Source organism: Nerophis ophidion, linkage group LG09 (assembly GCF_033978795.1).
Source record: "Nerophis ophidion isolate RoL-2023_Sa linkage group LG09, RoL_Noph_v1.0, whole genome shotgun sequence".
Classification (NCBI taxonomy): Eukaryota; Metazoa; Chordata; class Actinopteri; order Syngnathiformes; family Syngnathidae; genus Nerophis; species Nerophis ophidion.
The window spans coordinates 47,113,438-47,132,204 of record NC_084619.1 but is presented as its reverse complement, the minus strand read 5'-3'; the positions used below and the strand labels follow the sequence as shown (position 1 = coordinate 47,132,204).

General features: G+C 41.9%; 1 protein-coding gene across 1 annotated transcript; it reads left to right on the top strand.

Moving 5' to 3' along the window:
- Positions 1-1,445: 1,445 nt before the first annotated feature.
- On the top strand, positions 1,446-8,727 carry LOC133559368 (uncharacterized). The gene is made up of 2 exons (XM_061911082.1): positions 1,446-1,737; positions 1,829-8,727. Exon 2 carries the CDS (start codon positions 6,866-6,868, stop codon positions 8,720-8,722), a length of 1,857 nt encoding a protein of 618 aa, XP_061767066.1. The 5' UTR covers positions 1,446-1,737; positions 1,829-6,865; the 3' UTR covers positions 8,723-8,727.
- Positions 8,728-18,767: the final 10,040 nt, after the last annotated feature.

The following is an 18,767-nucleotide window of genomic DNA, read 5'->3' as shown; positions in this document are numbered from 1 at the left end:
CTCTTTGAACATGTTCTATCTACATTTATGTTAAAATGTAATAATCAGTGTGTTAATGTGTGTGTGAAAGGGTGAATATGGAAATAGTGTCAAAGCGCTTTGATTCCCTTGAAGGTAGAAAAGCGCTATACAGGTATAACCCATTTAAATATTTGAAAGGTACCTGTTACTACATTACATGTATACCCACATGTATATAAACCCATAATGGAGGTGTTTAAATGTTTTTTAAGGGCATTGTAGGCGGAATTGTGCGGCTCCTTAGGCTCCGTTGTACGCAGACTTTTGATGTAATTTATTTAATATTAAGAATGCAAAAAAATTAAATAAAAAAATAACATTCATCGTCTTGTCTCTCACAATAATTGTGAAAATTCCCCCCAAAAAGTGCAGTTCTCTTTTAAAGGCACCATACGTTAATAATAGTTTATTGTGTTCTCTTCGACTAATTTTATTTGATCACACCTTTTTTAACATTCCACATTACAAAATAAAAAAAATGATATTTTTAATAATTTTCATATATCAGCATATTATCATTTTCATATATCAGCATATTTCAAATAAATATGCTGATATTTTGTCTGATTATTATCGATATTAGCAAATACTCAAGGCTCCAATATCGGTATCATGGCGCAGTGGAAGAGTGGCCGTGCGCAACCCGAGGGTCCCTGGTTCAATCCCCACCTAGTACCAACCTCGTGATGTCCGTTGTGTCCTTGAGCAAGACCCTTCACCCTTGCTCCTGAAGGGTGCTGGTTAGCGCCTTGCATGGCAGCTCCCTCCATCAGTGTGTGAATGTGTGTGTGAATGGGTGAATGTGGAAGTAGTGTCAAAGCGCTTTGAGTACCTTGAAGGTAGAAAAGCGCTATACAATTCCAACCATTTACCATTTATTGGAAGTAATTATAGTAATAAAAGTTAAACGTTAAGTACTGTATCAATTATTACACATGAATACAATTATTACACATGTATACAAACATTTTATACAACCTCATGTGCCATGTTGGCCCTAAACACTGAGTGTTATCAATAAAAGTAACGTAAGATGTATTTTAACAGAGAGACGGAATGTAAAAAACAACCATTTTTTATCAAATAGAATTAGATTAGTAGTATTTGTCAGGACTTTGACGTGGATTAATTTTGCTTCTTCGATGCAGAGAGGATACGGGACGAGCCAAGCGTGAGTTCAGGTACATGGTTATTTATTTATACACTAAATAAAAAAATAATCGAACAAAGGGCGCTCACAACGAGGTATAATACTAGGCTATAACTATAATCGTGAAACCTAAACACTTGCTCAATGGCATGAATGAACTATAAACAAAAACAGCACGATGGCATGGCTATAAACAACTAAAACAAAACACTTACTGTGTTTAGCTGTTTCTGAGAGTTTTTATACTTTAAATATTGTTTCATAAATAAATAAATATTAATAAATAAGTTAATGATGCAGAGTTATAAAATATTATTAGAAAATGTGTGATTGTAAAATATCCTGAGCAAAATGTAAATGTATTGTGTTAATTGTGTTGCAAAGCGGAACGATTGTTGTGATGTTGCGACCACACGGACCGTAAACAAAGTAGAACATGCAAGAGGGGAGGGTGCTTGAGCACGTTGTCTTCAGCTCCTCAAAATATTTGAGTGTATTCGATGATTCGTGTAAAACTTCAAGCAAGTGATTATTAGAACCTCTTTTCGTTACAAGCAGCCAACGAGGTATTGTATTTTTTTGTAATTTAATTGATTTCCAAGTGTTTATTGATGTAAATTCAAAGACTAATGTACTGTATTGTACTGCATTTGTAAGTTCTCAAGGCGTTGGCGTTGGCGTTGGTGTGGAGGCGTGTCGGCGTGGATGGTGTATACAGCAAGAAGGAGTCAATAAATGCCCGTTTTACAAAAAAGAACTTCCCTGTGTTGCCGTGTATCGAAAGGAGCTACAGTGAGAACTCGACTGCCTCCGCGGGTAGAAGAGACACGGGATCATACGCGCATGAGAGCAACGGAGATTAACCTGCCTGTCAATCAAGTCGAGTTTCAGGGCGTGTCTAAAGAGCCCGCCAAAGCAGAGTGGTGGGAGAAGAGGCGTGCTTCTGGAATTCACAAGGACTCAGGTGTATCACTTTGCAAACGGTGCTTTGTATGAATGTTTAAAATCACTTGCTGACATTGTTTTACTATATATGTTTAACTGCAAATTATTAGTCAAACCGTAAAATAGGAAGACTTTAAAGGTTTCTAACAGCGCATAATTCAACAGGAAGAGTGTGTAGTTTCAGTTTATTCCAGCAGGTGTCTCAGTCATTTTAATAGTTAAACCAAGATTTGCAAGTGTCTGTAATTAAGACAGCTATATGCTATAAGGCATTTTTGAGTTTGACCAAGATTGGTGAATTTCCTGTTAATTAAGCAAAGTCCATTTTAAGGTAACTAAATAGGCTTACTGGTAATTTAATTTCATAAAATATCAATTTAAAAAAAAAAAAGGGCCTGCATTTTAATTAATAATTAAAAATAGGCCCAAGTAACTTCTTCTTTATTAATAACTGTTTGCACAAATTTGTAGGAAGCATTCACAACATTAACGAGAGAAAACAGTATTCAAGTATAAAAAGTAGTCTACATACAGTAGGTATTTCAAATTATTAGCCTACTACCAAATTAAATTAACTCCTTCATTGCCAAAAACATTGTCAATTGACAAGCCTCATATTATCTCAATATGTCTGACACAAACTCAAAGATTACAGGACAGCACACAAACTCATTAGCTCAGCCTGAGGTTAATGCCCTTGCTGCAGAAGGAGAAGACACTGTGCGAAGAAGCGGAAGAACTCAAACCTTGACGGAAAAAGGGAAAGGACTTCAAGAAGAAAAATTGAAAGGCATACATCGCAGTTACAAACTTGCATATGAGAAATGGAAGTATAATGCAAAAGTAGCCAAAGAGTTGATGAGTGATGAAATCTCAGAGGAAGATTTAAACAAGTCGATGGATCATCTACAAGCAACATGTGCAAATGTGAAGGCAGTATATGAGGAATTCCGTCAAATGCAAGCTCCTGATGCAGATGTGCGACGTAAAGTGGATGCATGTGTATCGATGTCTGAGTTCATGATTAAAAGAGCACAACAACTCTACATGCTGCCGCTGGGTGACGTCATACGCAAATACGGTATTAGCTTTCACTGCTATGCTGATGACACCCAACTCTATATGCCCCTAAAGCTGACCAACACGCCAGACTGTAGTCAGTTGGAAGCGTGTCTTAATGAAATTAAACAATGGATGTCCGCTAACCTTTTGCAACTTAACGCCAAAAAAACGGAAATGCTGATTATCGGTCCTGCTAGACACCGACCTCTATTTAATAATTGAACTTTAACATTTGACAACCAAATAATAAAACAAGGTGACTCGGTAAAAAATATGGGTATTATCTTCGACCCTACTCTCTCCTTTGAGTCACACATTAAAAGCGTTAATAAAACGGCCTTCTTTCATCTCCATAATATCGCTAAAATTCGCTCCATTTTGTCCACTAAAGACGCCGAGATCATTATCCATGCGTTTGTTACGTCTCGTCTCGATTACTGTAACGTATTATTTTCGGGTCTCCCCATGTCTAGCATTAAAAGATTACAGTTGGTACAAAATGCGGCTGCTAGACTTTTGACAAGAACAAGAAAGTTTGATCACATTACGCCTGTACTGGCTCACCTGCACTGGCTTCCTGTGCACTTAAGATGTGACTTTAAGGTTTTACTAATTACGTATAAAATACTACACGGTCTAGCTCCAGCCTATCTTGCCGATTGTATTGTACCATATGTCCCGGCAAGAAATCTGCGTTCAAAAGACTCCGGCTTATTAGTGATTCCTAGAGCCCAAAAAAAGTCTGCGGGCTATAGAGCGTTTTCCGTTTGGGCTCCAGTACTCTGGAATGCCCTCCCGGTAACAGTTTGAGATGCTACCTCAGTAGAAACATTTAAGTCTCACCTTAAAACTCATCTGTATACTCTAGCCTTTAAATAGACCTCCTTTTTAGACCAGTTGATCTGCCGCTTCTTTTCTTTCTCCTATGTTCCCCCCTCCCTTGTGGAGGGGGTCCGGTCCGATGACCATGGATGAAGTACTGGCTGTCCAGAGTCGAGACCCAGGATGGACCGCTCGTCGGGACCCAGGATGGACCGCTCGCCTGTATCGGTTGGGAACATCTCTATGCTGCTGATCCGCCTTCGCTTGAGATGGTCTCCTGTGGACGGGACTCTCGCTGCTGTCTTGGATCCGCTTGAACTGAACTCTCACGGCTGTGTTGGAGCCACTATGGATTGAACTTTCACAGTATCATGTTTGACCCGCTCGACATCCTTTGCTTTCGGTCCCCTAGAGGGGGGGGGGTTGCCCACATCTGAGGTCCTCTCCAAGGTTTCTCATAGTCAGCATTGTCACTGGCGTCCCACTGGATGTGAATTTTCCCTGCCCACTGGGTGTGAGTTTTCCTTGCCCTTTTGTGCGTTCTTCCGAGGATGTTGTAGTCGTAATGATTTGTGCAGTCCTTTGAGACATTTGTGATTTGGGGCTATAAACATTGATTGATTGATTGATTGAACAACTCATTGACGGTGATGCTGCAGTGAATGAAGAACAGTGGCCAGATGTCGGCTCCATTTTAAATTCATCAAGTCCATCATTAAAGTCTCTATACCTTCGTTTAGAACACAACACTCACCTAAGTAACCTTTCGGTCAAAAGAGATGATGCTGTGGCCGAAGCAGCTGCGGCCAAAGAGGTTTTGTCAGTGTTACAAGAGCAAGACAAGGAAGTCACTGAACTGCAAAGACTAGAGGCTGAAGAGAAGCAATTTGAGGCTGAATCTCTAGCCAGACAACAGGCAATACAAAATCAGCTACGAAAGCTTGAGCGCTTAGAGGAAGTCAAGAAGTTGAATGCAGCTAAGGCCCGAGTCAAGGTGTACGACGAACTCAGTGACAAATCTGAAGTCATTAGTTTACTACATAACATCAAACAACCCAATAAGACACAAACCCTCAATGCATCAAGTCCTCCTTTCATTCCTCAACAAGCTCAAGTGCCAAGTCATAATCCCAGTCATCCCAACATTCAATCAGTCCCACAAGTTCCACCAAATTTGCAGGTGCAAAGTCCTGATTTAGCAACTGATCTCGCTGAGGCCATGAGTGCCAATCGTCTCCCAACACCTGAACCTACAGGATTCACGGGAGATCCTATAAAATACAACGACTGGAAATTGTCATATCAGATATTGATTGACAGAAAAGGTATTCCAAAAAATGAAAAATTCTACTATTTGAGAAAGTATCTAAGTGGTGCTGCAAAGAAGGCTGTTGAAGGACTCTTCCTGATCGGCACAGAGGCAGCATATGACACTGCATGGAAGCTGCTAGAGAAGCGCTTTGGAGACCCTTACGTAATTGGGAAGTCCTTCAGAGATAAGCTGCATGCGTGGCCAAGAGTAAGCTCCAAAGATGGATGCGAACTGAGAGAACTAGCAGATTTTCTCCAGAGCTGTGAGGCTGCAATACCTCATATCAAGACATTAGAGATTCTTAATGACTGCACTGAAAGTCAGAAAATCTTGACAAAGCTCCCAGACTGGCTTGTGTCCAGATGGAACCGTAAAGCATTGGAAACCAGAGAAGCGAAAGCTGAATATCCTTCTTTCAAAGAGTTGGTGAACTTCTTATCAAGGGAAGCTGATCTGGCATGTGGCCCCATATCCTCTGTACAAGCACTCAAGAATTTACAGAATGAGAAACCAAGACAGACAAGAACTGAAACCATAAAGGCAAAAACGTCAACAAATACAACACAGAACACTGTCTCTTGTGTCTTCTGCAAGAAGTTTCGACACCACCTGGAGAAGTGTAGAAAGATTGCTGAAAAGACAATCCCGGATCGCATCAAGTTTGTACAAGAAGAGAAACTTTGCTTTGGCTGTTTAAAGACCGGTCATCACTCTAGAAGCTGTGAGGACAAAAGTAAGTGCGATACCCGTCGAAGAAGACATCCAACATGCTTGCATGATGACAACTTTCAGAAAGGTTCTTCATCAAACAAAGTGGAGAGTGATTCAAATAAAGCACGAGGAACAGAGCAAATCCCTGCAACTGCAACAGCAACTACCAATAGAGTTGCCCAAGGCAATCAAGGCTCACATACATCCTCAATAGTACCCGCCTGGGTCTCTTCCACAAAACAGCCTGAGCAAGAGATCCTAACATATGCGTTGCTGGATACGCAGAGTGACACAACATTCATCCTGGACCAAGTTGCTCAAAGGCTCAACACAAAGAAGGAGAATGTCTGTCTAAGGCTTTCCACAATGTCATCAGTCTCTACAGTCATACCCTGTCAAAAATTGTCTAACCTGCAAGTGAGAGGATATGACTTAGAAAAAATGATCTCACTACCACCTCTCTTCTCACGCGAGTTCATTCCTGCTGAGAGGTCGCACATTCCCACCACAGAGACAGCCCAAAAATGGCCTCATCTTGAACAATTGGTCCAGAAAATTCCTCCACCATTGGAGTGCCAAGTTGGCCTACTAATAGGCTATAACTGCCATCAAGCTCTTCTTCCCATAGAAACACTATGCGGAGAAGAAGGCCATCCATATGGTCAGCAAACCGACCTTGGATGGAGCATTGTTGGCTGTTCCAAGCCAGCAGCTGAGTTAGAAGACCCAATTGGTGTGAGCCATAGGGTCATTGTAAGACAAGTGACTCCTGCCGTACAACCTCTAAGTCGACTTAGAGGTTGACATCAGGTAAAGGACTAGGTCCTTCAGAAATCATTAAGATGCTCGAAATGGATTTCGCAGACCACTCAACAGACAACAATCCGGTCTCTCAAGAAGATCTTCTCTTCATGTCACGAGTGAAAGAGGGGATACGACAGAAAGAAAATGGACACTATGAGCTACCACTACCGTTCAAGAAAGACAAACCCAGTCTTCCAAGTAACGAAAGATGTGCAGCTAACAGATTAGCAGCACTGGAGAGACGAGTAAGAAATAATAAGCATTACTGCAAAGATTATGTCAATTTCATGAATGACATCATCACTAGTGGAGATGCTGTCAAGGTCTCACAGTCTGAACTCCACAAGCAACCAGCATGGTATATTCCGCACCATGGAGTCTACCACCCCCACAAACCAGGGAAGATACGTGTAGTCTTTGACTGTTCTGCACGTTTTCAAGACACATCGCTCAATGATCACCTCTTAACTGGACCAGACCTGACGAACACCTTGGTTGGTGTGCTGATTCGATTCAGGAAGGGCCCAATCGCCATAATGTGTGACATTGAGAAGATGTTTCACCAATTTCATGTCGTAAAGGAACACCAGGACTACTTGAGGTTCCTCTGGTGGGACGAAGGAGATATGAACTCTAAACCCTCGGTGTATAAGATGCGTGTGCACTTGTTTGGTGCAGCTTCGTCACCTGGCTGCTCCAACTTTGCTCTCAAACACCTCGCGGAACAAGGCCGTGGACGCTACACTGAAGAGGCAATAAGGTTCATCCAAAGAAGCTTTTATGTTGACGATGGCCTAACAAGCGTTTGCACACCTACAGAGGCAATCAGCCTGATAGAAGAGTCAAGAGCCCTATGCAAAACGGGAAACCTGAGACTACACAAGTTTGTGTCTAACAGTAAGGATGTCGTCAACTCAGTGCCACCAACGGAATGCACCCAAATCAAAGATCAAGACATTGCACTAGGAGAACACATCGAACGAGCCCTCGGTGTGCATTGGTGTGTTGAATCAGACAAATTTCAATTCAGAATTATTGTTAAGGACAAACAGCTTACCAGAAGAGGAGTGCTCTCAACTATTGCCTCTGTCTTCGACCCACTTGGCTTTGTGGCGCCATTTATACTGCTTGGTAAGCAGATTCTCCAGACACTGTGCAGCGAGAAGGTAACCTGGGACGAAACTCTTCCAGAACAGGTCTGCCCACGGTGGGAGTCATGGCTGAGAGACTTACCTGAATTGGCATCCATGAGAATCCAAAGAATGTACTTACCTGACAAGTTTGGAAAGACCTCACAATACGAACTGCACAACTTTTCAGACGCAAGTTGCATAGGCCATGGTGCCTGCTCATACCTTCGGCTCATAAGTGAAACTGGGCAGGTCAGCTGTTCACTCGTCATGGGAAAGGCAAGGGTTGCCCCCACAAAACAGACCACAATCCCAAGACTCGAGCTATCATCTGCAGTAACATCTGTGCGCAATGGTGATTCCATCAAAAGAGAACTTGAGATTGAAGCACTACACGAATATTACTGGACTGACTCCAAAGTAGTTTTAGGCTATGTGAACAATGATGCCAAGAGATTCCATACATTCGTTGCGAACCGCATACAGCGAATCAAATCCAGTACCAACCCTGCACAATGGCACCATGTCAATTCTGAAGACAACCCAGCAGACATTGCGTCTAGAGGAGCCAGTGCAGCCCAGTTGAAGGACTCATGTTGGTTGAAGGGACCAGACTTCCTTTGGCAACCAAGTCTGTCAGTCAAAGAAGCAATAATAGAAGTGGATGACGCTGACCCAGAACTGCAGAAAGCTTATGTTCATACCGTCAAGGCCGAAACCACAAACCCATTGATCAGCCGTCTAAGCAAGTTCTCAGATTGGTGAAGAGCTGTGAAAGCTGTCGCCAGACTGAAGAAATGTGTCAGGAGACGTAGTGGAAGTCAAGTAGGGACAGACCAAACTACAAACCTTGAAGAGAGACGTGAAGCAGAGTTCTTCATCATCAAGCTCACACAAGAGGAAGCCTTTGCTGATGAGATAAACAAACTCAAATGCAATGGAGCTGAAAAACTTGTCAAACGCAACAAGCTCTACCGGCTCAATGCTTACCTTGATGCAAACAATATACTCAGGGTGGGAGGACGGTTGTCGCAGTCAGCCCTTCATCATGACGTGAAGTACCCTGCAATATTGCCAAGGAAATCACATGTGTCAGACCTAATTGTGAAATATCACCATGAGCGTGTACACCACCAAGGAAGAGGGATGACAATGAATGAGATACGCGCAAATGGAATATGGATTCTTGGATGCGGAAGTATTGTGTCCTCACACATTTACAAGTGCGTCCCATGCAGAAGGTACAGGAGAACCACAGAAGTTCAACAAATGGCAGATCTCCCAAAGGAAAGAACTCTGACAAGCCCTCCATTTACCTACTGCGGGCTCGACTGTTTTGGTCCATTTCTTGTAAAGGTCGGAAGAAAAGAACTTAAAAGATATGGATTGATCTTCACCTGCTTATGTTCTAGAGCAGTGCATATAGAGACCCTAGACGACATGACCACTGATGCGTTCATAAACGCTCTCAGAACATTCATCGCGATCAGAGGCCCCGTACGACAACTGAGGTGTGATCAGGGAACAAATTTTATGGGCGCTAGAAGAGAATTTGCAGAGCTACTCAAGGGCATGGATCAAGAGCGCCAAAGAGCAGTTGGTTGTGAGTTCATTGTGAACATCCCATCAGCATGTCATATGGGTGGAGTCTGGGAGCGTCAAATTCGGACGATTAGAAGCATCCTGACGACCATGCTTGACAAGTGGGCTAACAGACTCGACACCACAAGCTTGAAGACGCTCACGTATGAAACAATGGCCATTATCAACAGCCGACCTTTGAGTGTTGAGAATCTTCATGACCCAACGGCTCCAGAGCCTCTTACACCAGACCATATTCTCACCATGAAATCTGCAGTAATACTGCCACCACCAGGCCAGTTCTGTAAAGAGGATTTGTATTTGCACAAGAGATGGAGAAAGGTGCAGTTCTTGGCGAATGAATTCTGGCAAAGATGGAAGCGAGAATATCTGCTGAACCAACAACAGCGACAGAAATGGCACAGCCCATCAAGGAACTCACAAGTGAACGACATTATGATATTAAAGGACGAGTGTACCCCAAGAAATGAATGGAAGCTCGCAAGAGTAGTCGAAGCTCAGCCTGGAAGAGATGGCATGGTGCGCAAGCTGAAACTGGTGCTCAGTGAGACTACTGTTGACAAGGGCAAACCTCACACACGACTGATTAATCTAGAAAGACCTATTCATAAAATAGTAACAATAGTAGAAGCCACCTAAGACGCACACACATAAAGATGCTTGAAACTGGTTTGATAAAGAAGGAAAATCCCACATTTCAGGTCAATGAGTGATTTGGTGGGAGTGTAGCTGTTTCTGAGAGTGTTTATACTTTAAATATGTTTCATAAATAAATAAATATTAATAAATAAGTTAATGATGCAGAGTTATAAAATATTATTAGAAAATGTGTGATTGTAAAATATCCTGAGCAAAATGTAAATGTATTGTGTTAATTGTGTTGCAAAGCGGAACGATTGTTGTGATGTTGCGACCACACGGACCGTAAACAAAGTAGAACATGCAAGAGGGGAGGGTGCTTGAGCACGTTGTCTTCAGCTCCTCAAAATATTTGAGTGTATTCGATGATTCGTGTAAAACTTAAAGCAAGTGATTATTAGAACCTCTTTTCGTTACAAGCAGCCAACGAGGTATTGTATTTTTTGTAATTTAATTGATTTCCAAGTGTTTATTGATGTAAATTCAAAGACTAATGTACTGTATTGTACTGCATTTGTAAGTTCTCAAGGCGTTGGTGTTGCCGTTGGTGTGGAGGCGTATACAGCAAGAAGGAGTCAATAAACGACCGTTTTACAAAAAAGAACTTCCCTGTGTTGCCGTGTATCGAAAGGAGCTACACTGTGAAAAAAACAAGAGGCATGAACAGCAAGGTGTGTGGCAGGTGATCGAGGGCATGAAGGATGTGCAGCAAGCAGTAAGCAATATGCCGGCATGAAGGCAAAATGCAAAGTTCCCAGACCGATGGAAAGAAAGTAAATGATTTAAATAGTAGCTGTGGTAATGAGAAACAGGTGCGGGACTGAGGGCGGGGGCGTGACAAGGTGGGAACTAATGAGTAGCCATGTTGACAAAGAAAACAAGGAAGTGCAAACGCAAGAGCTTAATGTCCAAAAAACTAAACATAACATGATCAAACATAAGACATGCTTCACAGGCATGACAGTATTAGTATTTGATTCCAGGGTGGTTTTAGTATTCAGTGTAGAAATCTTTGTTCTTGTATTTTGTACATTTCCAATCCATTGATGCTCATCTAGTACATTCCAGCAGGTCTTGTTACCGAGGTCAGCCCTTTGGTCTTGCCCCAGGTGGTGTAAAGGTTTGAAGCTGTATTTTGTAAAAATCACAACTTCAGATTAGGAATACTTTCTTAAAGGTACAGGACTCATTTGTATGAATATGTACAAAAACACTTTGTGGGTCACAATGCTTTTTGCTTAGTATGGGATCAAATAGTAATAAACTTCTTGTACAGTGGTACCTTAGCACTGTCTTTACACTAACTAGTTTTTTCCCTTTTGTTGGCTATCACGACGTACTTGGTACTTTGTACCAGAGAGTGAGAAGTACTTTGTCATTGCTGTGAAATGAAAGTAATACAAGACGAGATTCTATCCGGTAAACGACGCTAGTAGGTTCTGACTTGCCCCTAGACACGCCTGAATCATCAAAATCTCCAATATTGCAACAGTATTGCAATAGAGAATATTTCACAACATAACCACAATTGTTCCTGCGTTTGTTTGTTTTTTGTCCTCAATAATATTTTTTATTCTTACTGTGTAAGTGTCGATAATATGAAATGATTCACTGTTGCCGCTCTGCATGCAAATACTGTTTGACAATAACTCCATCTGCTGGACAACAGTGAAAACAACAGCTTCAGAACTAACAGCAGTTCACAAACTTTTATTTTACTAAACACCACCTCAGAAAATACTCCACCATAATGACTAACATTAAAATAAAGTAGCGTAGTAGCCCTAAGTATCCATTAAAAATAAGGCGGAAGTTTTATTTAACAAGTATAGGTAATGGTTTTGGCCACTGTTTACATTACACACAGTTTGAACAGTAACACTGAAGAATTGTGTACAAACCCTGTTTCCATATGAGTTGGGAAATTGTGTTAGATGTAAATATAAACAGAATGCGATGATTTGCAAATCATTTTAAACCAATATTCAGTTGAATATGCTACAAAGACAACATATTTGATGTTCAAACTGATAAACATTTTTTGTGTGCAAAAAATCATTAACTTTAGAATTTGATGCCACCAATACGTGACAAAGAAGTTGGGAAAGGTGGAAATATTTATTGATAAAGTTGAGGAATGCTCATCAAATACTTATTTGGAACATCCCACAGGTGTGCAGGCTATTTGGGAACAGGTGGGTGCCATGAATGGGCGTAAAAACAGCTTCCCAAAAAATGCTCAGTCTTTCACAAGAAAGAATGGGGCGAGGTACACCTCTTTGTCCACAACTGCGTGAGCAAATAGTCAAACAGTTTAAGAATAATGTTTCTCAAAGTGCAATTGCAAGAAATTTAGGGATTTCAATGTCTACGGCGCATAATATCATCAAAAGGTTCAGAGGATCTGGAGAAATCACTCCACGTAAGCAGCATGGCCGGAAACCAACATTGAATGACCGTGACCTTCGATCCCTCACTGTATCAAAAACCGACATCAATCTCTAAAGGATATCACCACATGGGCTCAGGAACACTTCAGAAAACCACTGTCAAAACCAATACAGTTTGTCGCTACATCTGTAAGTGCAAGTTAAAGCTCTACTATGCAAAGTGAAAGCCATTTATCAAGAACATCCAGAAATGCCGCCGTTTTTTCTGGGCCCGGGGTCATCTAAGATGGACTGATGCAAAGTGGAAAAGTGTTTAGATTAGAGATTAGATAGTACTTTATTTATTCCGTCAGCAGAGTTCCTTCAGGAAAATTATAATTTTCAGCACAATCCCATTCAAGATCAGACAAACATTAAAGGGAGACAGAACAGGATCGCTGACGGGTCTGCCGGCTTCCAGCGCCCCTTACAAAAAAAGATGAGATACAGGTAAACAAGGGGGGGAGAAAAAAATAGAAGATTAAAATAAAATAAAAAAATCGGTCTTAGCCTGGGCCCTGGAGAGGGGGTGCAGACTGAGGCCAAGGGAAAAAAACAACAACTCATAGCCGTAGTACACACCCCTCTTACAAGTGTGTAAGAGGGAAACATCAAACATCAAAGAACACAAAGGACATTAAAGACATTAAAGCAGCAGATACAACCAGACACTTCTACATACAGCTATGAATAAAAAGTAAAAGAAACATATCCACTGTGGTGGCCTCTGCGGTGTTCCACGCCATCGTCCGCTGGGGTGGAGGGAGCATGGCCAGAGACAGGAGCAGACCCAACAAAGCAACCAGGACAGCCGACTCCACTCCTGGCCAGTGTCCAGTCCGCATGGATGAGCGATGATACGTCCAAGGAGACTGAGGTGTCCGACACCTGCTCACCCAGCCAAGACACCGCAAAGCCTCTCCGTCCCAGCGCTCAGTGCCAGCTCCGCAGCCCTGTCCCCTCATCCGCATCTCCTCCAGTCCCTCCAAAGCGACTCCGGTGTGGCAGAGACCCAGCACCTGGTCTCCATGGCCAAAAGGCTCCCGGGAGGCAGATCCAGAAGTTCACAAAAAAAGCACCACAAAGGTCACGAAAGTGACACCCCTTGTCACACAGGCAAAAGGCAAAAAAATATAATAACACATGAAAACAAGAGGGAAACACAAAAGGATGATACAAGAGCACAGAGCTCCTGCCAACAGCAGCCACTACAGCAGCGCCATCTTGGAAAAAAAAAAAAAAAGTTTAGTGGTCTGACGGGTCCACATTTCAAATTGTTTTTGGAAATATCCGACATTGTGTCATCCGGACCACAGGGGAAGCGAACCATCCAGACTGTTATCAACGCAAAGTTCAAAAGCCAGCATCTGTGATGGTATGGGGGTGCATTACTGCCCAAGACATGAATAACTTACACATCTGTGAAAGCACCATTAATGCTAAAAGGTACATACAGGTTTTGGAACAACATATGCTGCCATCTAAGCGCCGTCTTTTTCATGGATGCCCCTGCTTATTTCAGCAAGACAATGCCAAGCCACATTCAGCACGTGTTACAACAGCGTGGCTTCGTAAAAAAAGAGTGCGGGTACTTTCCTGGGCCGCCGACAGTCCGGACCTGTCTCCCATCGAAAATGTGTGGCGCATTATGAAGCGTAAAATACGACAGCGGAGACCCGGACTGTTGAACGACTGAAGCTCTACATAAAACGAGAATGGGAAAGAATTCCCCTTCCAAAGCTTCAACAATTAGTGTTTCTTCAGTTCCCAAACGTTTATTGAGTGTTGTTAAAAGAAAAGGTGATGTAACACAGTGGTGAACATGCCCTTTCCCAACTACTTTGGCACTTGTTGCAGCCATGAAATTCTAAATTAATTATGATTTGCAAAAAATAAAAAATAAAGTTTATGAGTTTGAACATCAAATATTTTGTCTTTGTAGTGCATTCAATTGAATATGGGTTAAGAAGGATTTGCAAATCATTGTTTCCCGTTTATATTTACATCTAACACAATTTCCTAACTCATATGGAAATGGGGTTTGTACTTTAATCAAGTGATTCTTTGGCGTACAACTAGATGAAGCCGAAGTAGTTTTCATAAGAATCTATGTGCCAATATTGATTGGCCTCTGCCAGTGGTGTGAATTTCAGCTTTTTGGCTCGCTTAAAAAGAAAAGAACAGTCTGTTTCGGCCCCCAATTATGGTTCTTCACATTTATCGTTGCTTAAATTGATTTGATACCAAAACACATGTAAAATTAATTTCTAATGTAAAAATAATACAACGCTTTTAAATATGTATAAACATCCATCCATCCATTTTCTACTGCTTATTCCCTTTGGGGTCACAGGGGGCGCTGGAGCCTATCTCAGCTACAATCGGACGGAAGGTGGGGTGCACCCTGGAAAAGTCGCCACCTCATCACATTGACACACTAGGGTCAATTTTAGTGTTGCCAATCAACCTATCCCCAGGTGCATATCAAATGTTAATTTATTTATACGCTCAACATAGTAATGTTATGTTAATAATGCTACGAAAAATAACCATTGTGTCATGATCTGTGGCCCAGATCATGTTTGGTCATTTTTGTTAATTTTAGACTCCCTTAGTTCCTGTTTGTGCACCTCTGGGTTTGTTTTAGTTTCCATGGGGATTAATTGGGTTCACCTGCCTCTGGTTAGTAGTCGGCACACTCACCTGTTGTCGACCACTAATCAGAGAGCTATTTCTTGCCTCCTAGCTTCCCGTGTGTCGGTACCTTTTGCTTGATTTCTGTTTTTGGTACGTGTTTGATTGACGAAGATTAAATCATGTTCCTATCTGCACGCCTTGTCCGGAGTGGTCCTTCTACATCCCGGGAGAACAAACCCCACAGTAAGATGCGACCCAATCGTAACACATTGTATACAAAAACCAAAAAGGCCCAGCGTGTGTATGTTTTTCAATGACACATTGACAAAACATTACACAACATGTATTATTATTTAGAAATATGCAAAAGCCAAACAAAAAGCAGTATCAAGATAACACATTTTGCTAGTCTTTAGCAAAGATTGAAACATAAAGTGTCTCAGCTTTTCTTTCCTGCATGTAGTCTCTAATTCTGTAGTGCTCTCATTTGCTCTCGTCTCCCGCTTTCCTGAAGAAAAGAGAAAAAGCTGAATTCCATTTGTACGGGGAAGTCGGACGTTTTGAGTTCCTAGTAGTAATTTGCAACTCGTACTACTGAGCCGAAAAGTTAGGTCTGCGTGGTTTGCTGATATTAAGGTGGAACTTGGAGCCAAGCTATGCTGACATAAATGGTGCGCTTACCCAAAGTCAACTTGAAAGAACGTCTGCTGCCAGCGGGACCAAATGGACAACTGCTCTTTGCTCTGTATGTTTTCTCGCCCATCCTGTTCATTGTCTCTTGTCCTCCTCGTCGTCCCTGCAGCCTGCCTCCATTCCCACGTTACGAGCTGTGTGTCTCCTCTTCCCGAAAAATGAAATATCTTGTCTTTGCAGTCTATTTAATTGAATATAAGTTGAAATGGATTTGCAAACCATTGCATTTTATTTTTATTTACAAATTACACAAAGTGCCAACTTCACTGGTTTTGGGGTTTTGTATGTTAAAAATGTAAACATGACTGTATTAGGTTATGGTTTAATAAGGAAATGCCGAAAATCAAGTGCTGCAAGTCATTTTTTGAGCGAATTTTGTTCCCCACAAATAATCCAATAAATCATACATTTGATTGTTTGTAATGTGAGCCATGCATAGTGTAGCGTAGCTGGCGAGCATTTCTCCATTCCCCTCATGCCCCACTGTGCAAATAATGAGCAGTGATGAGCGGTAAGAAGCTACACGTGGCTTATCTACATTTTCCAGTCGCTTGGCGATAATTAGCTACTTTTTGAACGAGCTGACCATTCCAAAAAAATCCTTGAAAATGGCAGAGGGATTTTCTCCTGCAGATTACATTTCCTTTAGTGATTAAAACGGCAACCAGGAAACCCACAAAAACACGTGTCCTTGGCCAAAAATAGGACAAATGTATGCATTTAGAGAACACAATGCCCAAAACCTTAGTTTTTAGTTGTTTACTCCGTAAACCAAAATTATAACGGCGTTCTTCATCTAATATTCTAAGATGTGGTGGTAGGTGGGGTGTAATATTGTGGCGTCCCAGAAGAGTTAGTAATGCAAGGGATTCTGGGTATTTGTTCTGTTGTGCCTATGTTGTGTTAGGGTGCGAATGTTCTCCCGAAATGTGTTCGTCATTCTTGTTTGGTGTGGGTTCACAATGTGGCGCATATATGTAACAGTGTTAAAGTTGTTTATTCGGCTGTTGATCAAGTATGCCTCGCATTTGCATATGTGTGTCTGCTCTAGCCGCATAGATTATGTGACTGTTTGTATGGAGGAAAAGAAAACGTGATGACCAGATGTAGAGGACTTTAAAGGCAGTGCTTTGAAAGCACGCCCCCAATATTGTTGTCCGGGTGGAATTCGGATGAATTTAAGGAAATTTTCGTGGGGAGCAATGAAATTTGGGAGTCTCCCGGAAAAATTGGGAGGGTTGGCAAGTATGATGTATGTAGCTTCAATATAACAAGCTACTTCTGCCCTGTAGCTTGTAGTGTAGCTTCCTACAATTCACTGGGGATAGCTTCCGCTGTAGCTTAGCTACATTTAAATTAGCGTAACTTTTAACTTAGCTTACTACATTTTCCAAGTACCTTGCCCATCAATGATTATGAGGTAAAAGTTAGTTTAATACTTTACAGTTGGTACAAAATGTGGCTGCTAGACTTTTGACAAGAACAAGAAAGTTTGATCACATTACGCCTATACTGACTCACATGCACTGGCTTCCTGTGCATTTAAGATGTGACTTCATGGTTTTACTACTTAGGTATAAAATACTAAACAGTCTTACTCCATCTTATCTTGCTGATTATAATGTGCCATATGTCCCGGCCAGAAATCAAAGAACTCTTATTAGGGATTCCCATAGCCGAAAAAAGTCTGCCGGCTATAGAATGTTTCTTATTTGGAATCCAGTACTCTGGAATGCCCTCCCGGTAAAAGTTCGCTGATGCTACCTCAGTAAAAGCATTTAAATCCCATCTTAAAACTCATTTGTATACTTTAGCCTTTAAATAGACCCCGCTTTTAGACCAGTTGATCTGCCGTCTCTTTTCTGCTCTGCCACCCTCTCCTGTGTGGCGCGGTTATTAGTGTCATGATCCATTACTTGGATCATGGTATATTCTGGTTTTGTTCTGTTTGTTATCACATTCTGTTTAGTATTTGTCTTCCTCAGTTCCTGGTGGCACTTCCTGTTTGGTTTCCGTTCCCATAGTAACCCATTTGTGTCACCTGCCGTTTGTCTTTCTCGCGCACCTGCCTTTGATTATCCCTTCTATTTAAGCCTGCCCTTGTTTTTCATTCGGTCTCGGATTCACATTTGCTTCCATGCAACAGGTGACGTCGCTCTTCCCGCATTGTGGTGATTACTTTTGTGTACTTTAGCTTCCGCGCTATTCTGTTGTTTGTCCCTAGCTCATGCTAGCGCTTTCTGTTGGTTTTGTTAGTGCCTTCGTGCAAGTGTTTTTGTTCGTGGTTGGTTCTTTAGTGTAAATAAATGATCATTCTTACCTTCACGCTGTGTTCCATTCCGCTGACATCCACGAGAGAACGCAAACACGCACCACGATGCCAGTTAAGCATCACAATTAGGTGACCATAGATGAGACCCTAGCTTTTCAAAGTCGGGACCCGGGGTGGACCACTCATCCGTGCATCAGTTGCACTGCTGACCTGTCTCCATTCATGATGATTCCCTGCTGGTCCCACTATGGACTGGACTCTCACACTATTTTGCTAAATCCACTCGACGTCCATTGCACTGGTCGCCCGGAGGGCAGGGGTGGTCCCCACATCTGCGGTCCCCTCCAAGGTTTCTCATTGTGTCCCATTGGGTTGAGTTATTTTCTTGCCCGAATCTGAACCGAGGATGTCATTGTGGCTTGTGCAACCCTTTGAGACACTTGTGATTTAGAGCTATATAAAATGGTAAATGGGTTTGTGGAACTCTTTCCCTTGTAAGTTCTTTTGGACTGATAGAAATGGCTGCAGAGCCCGGATG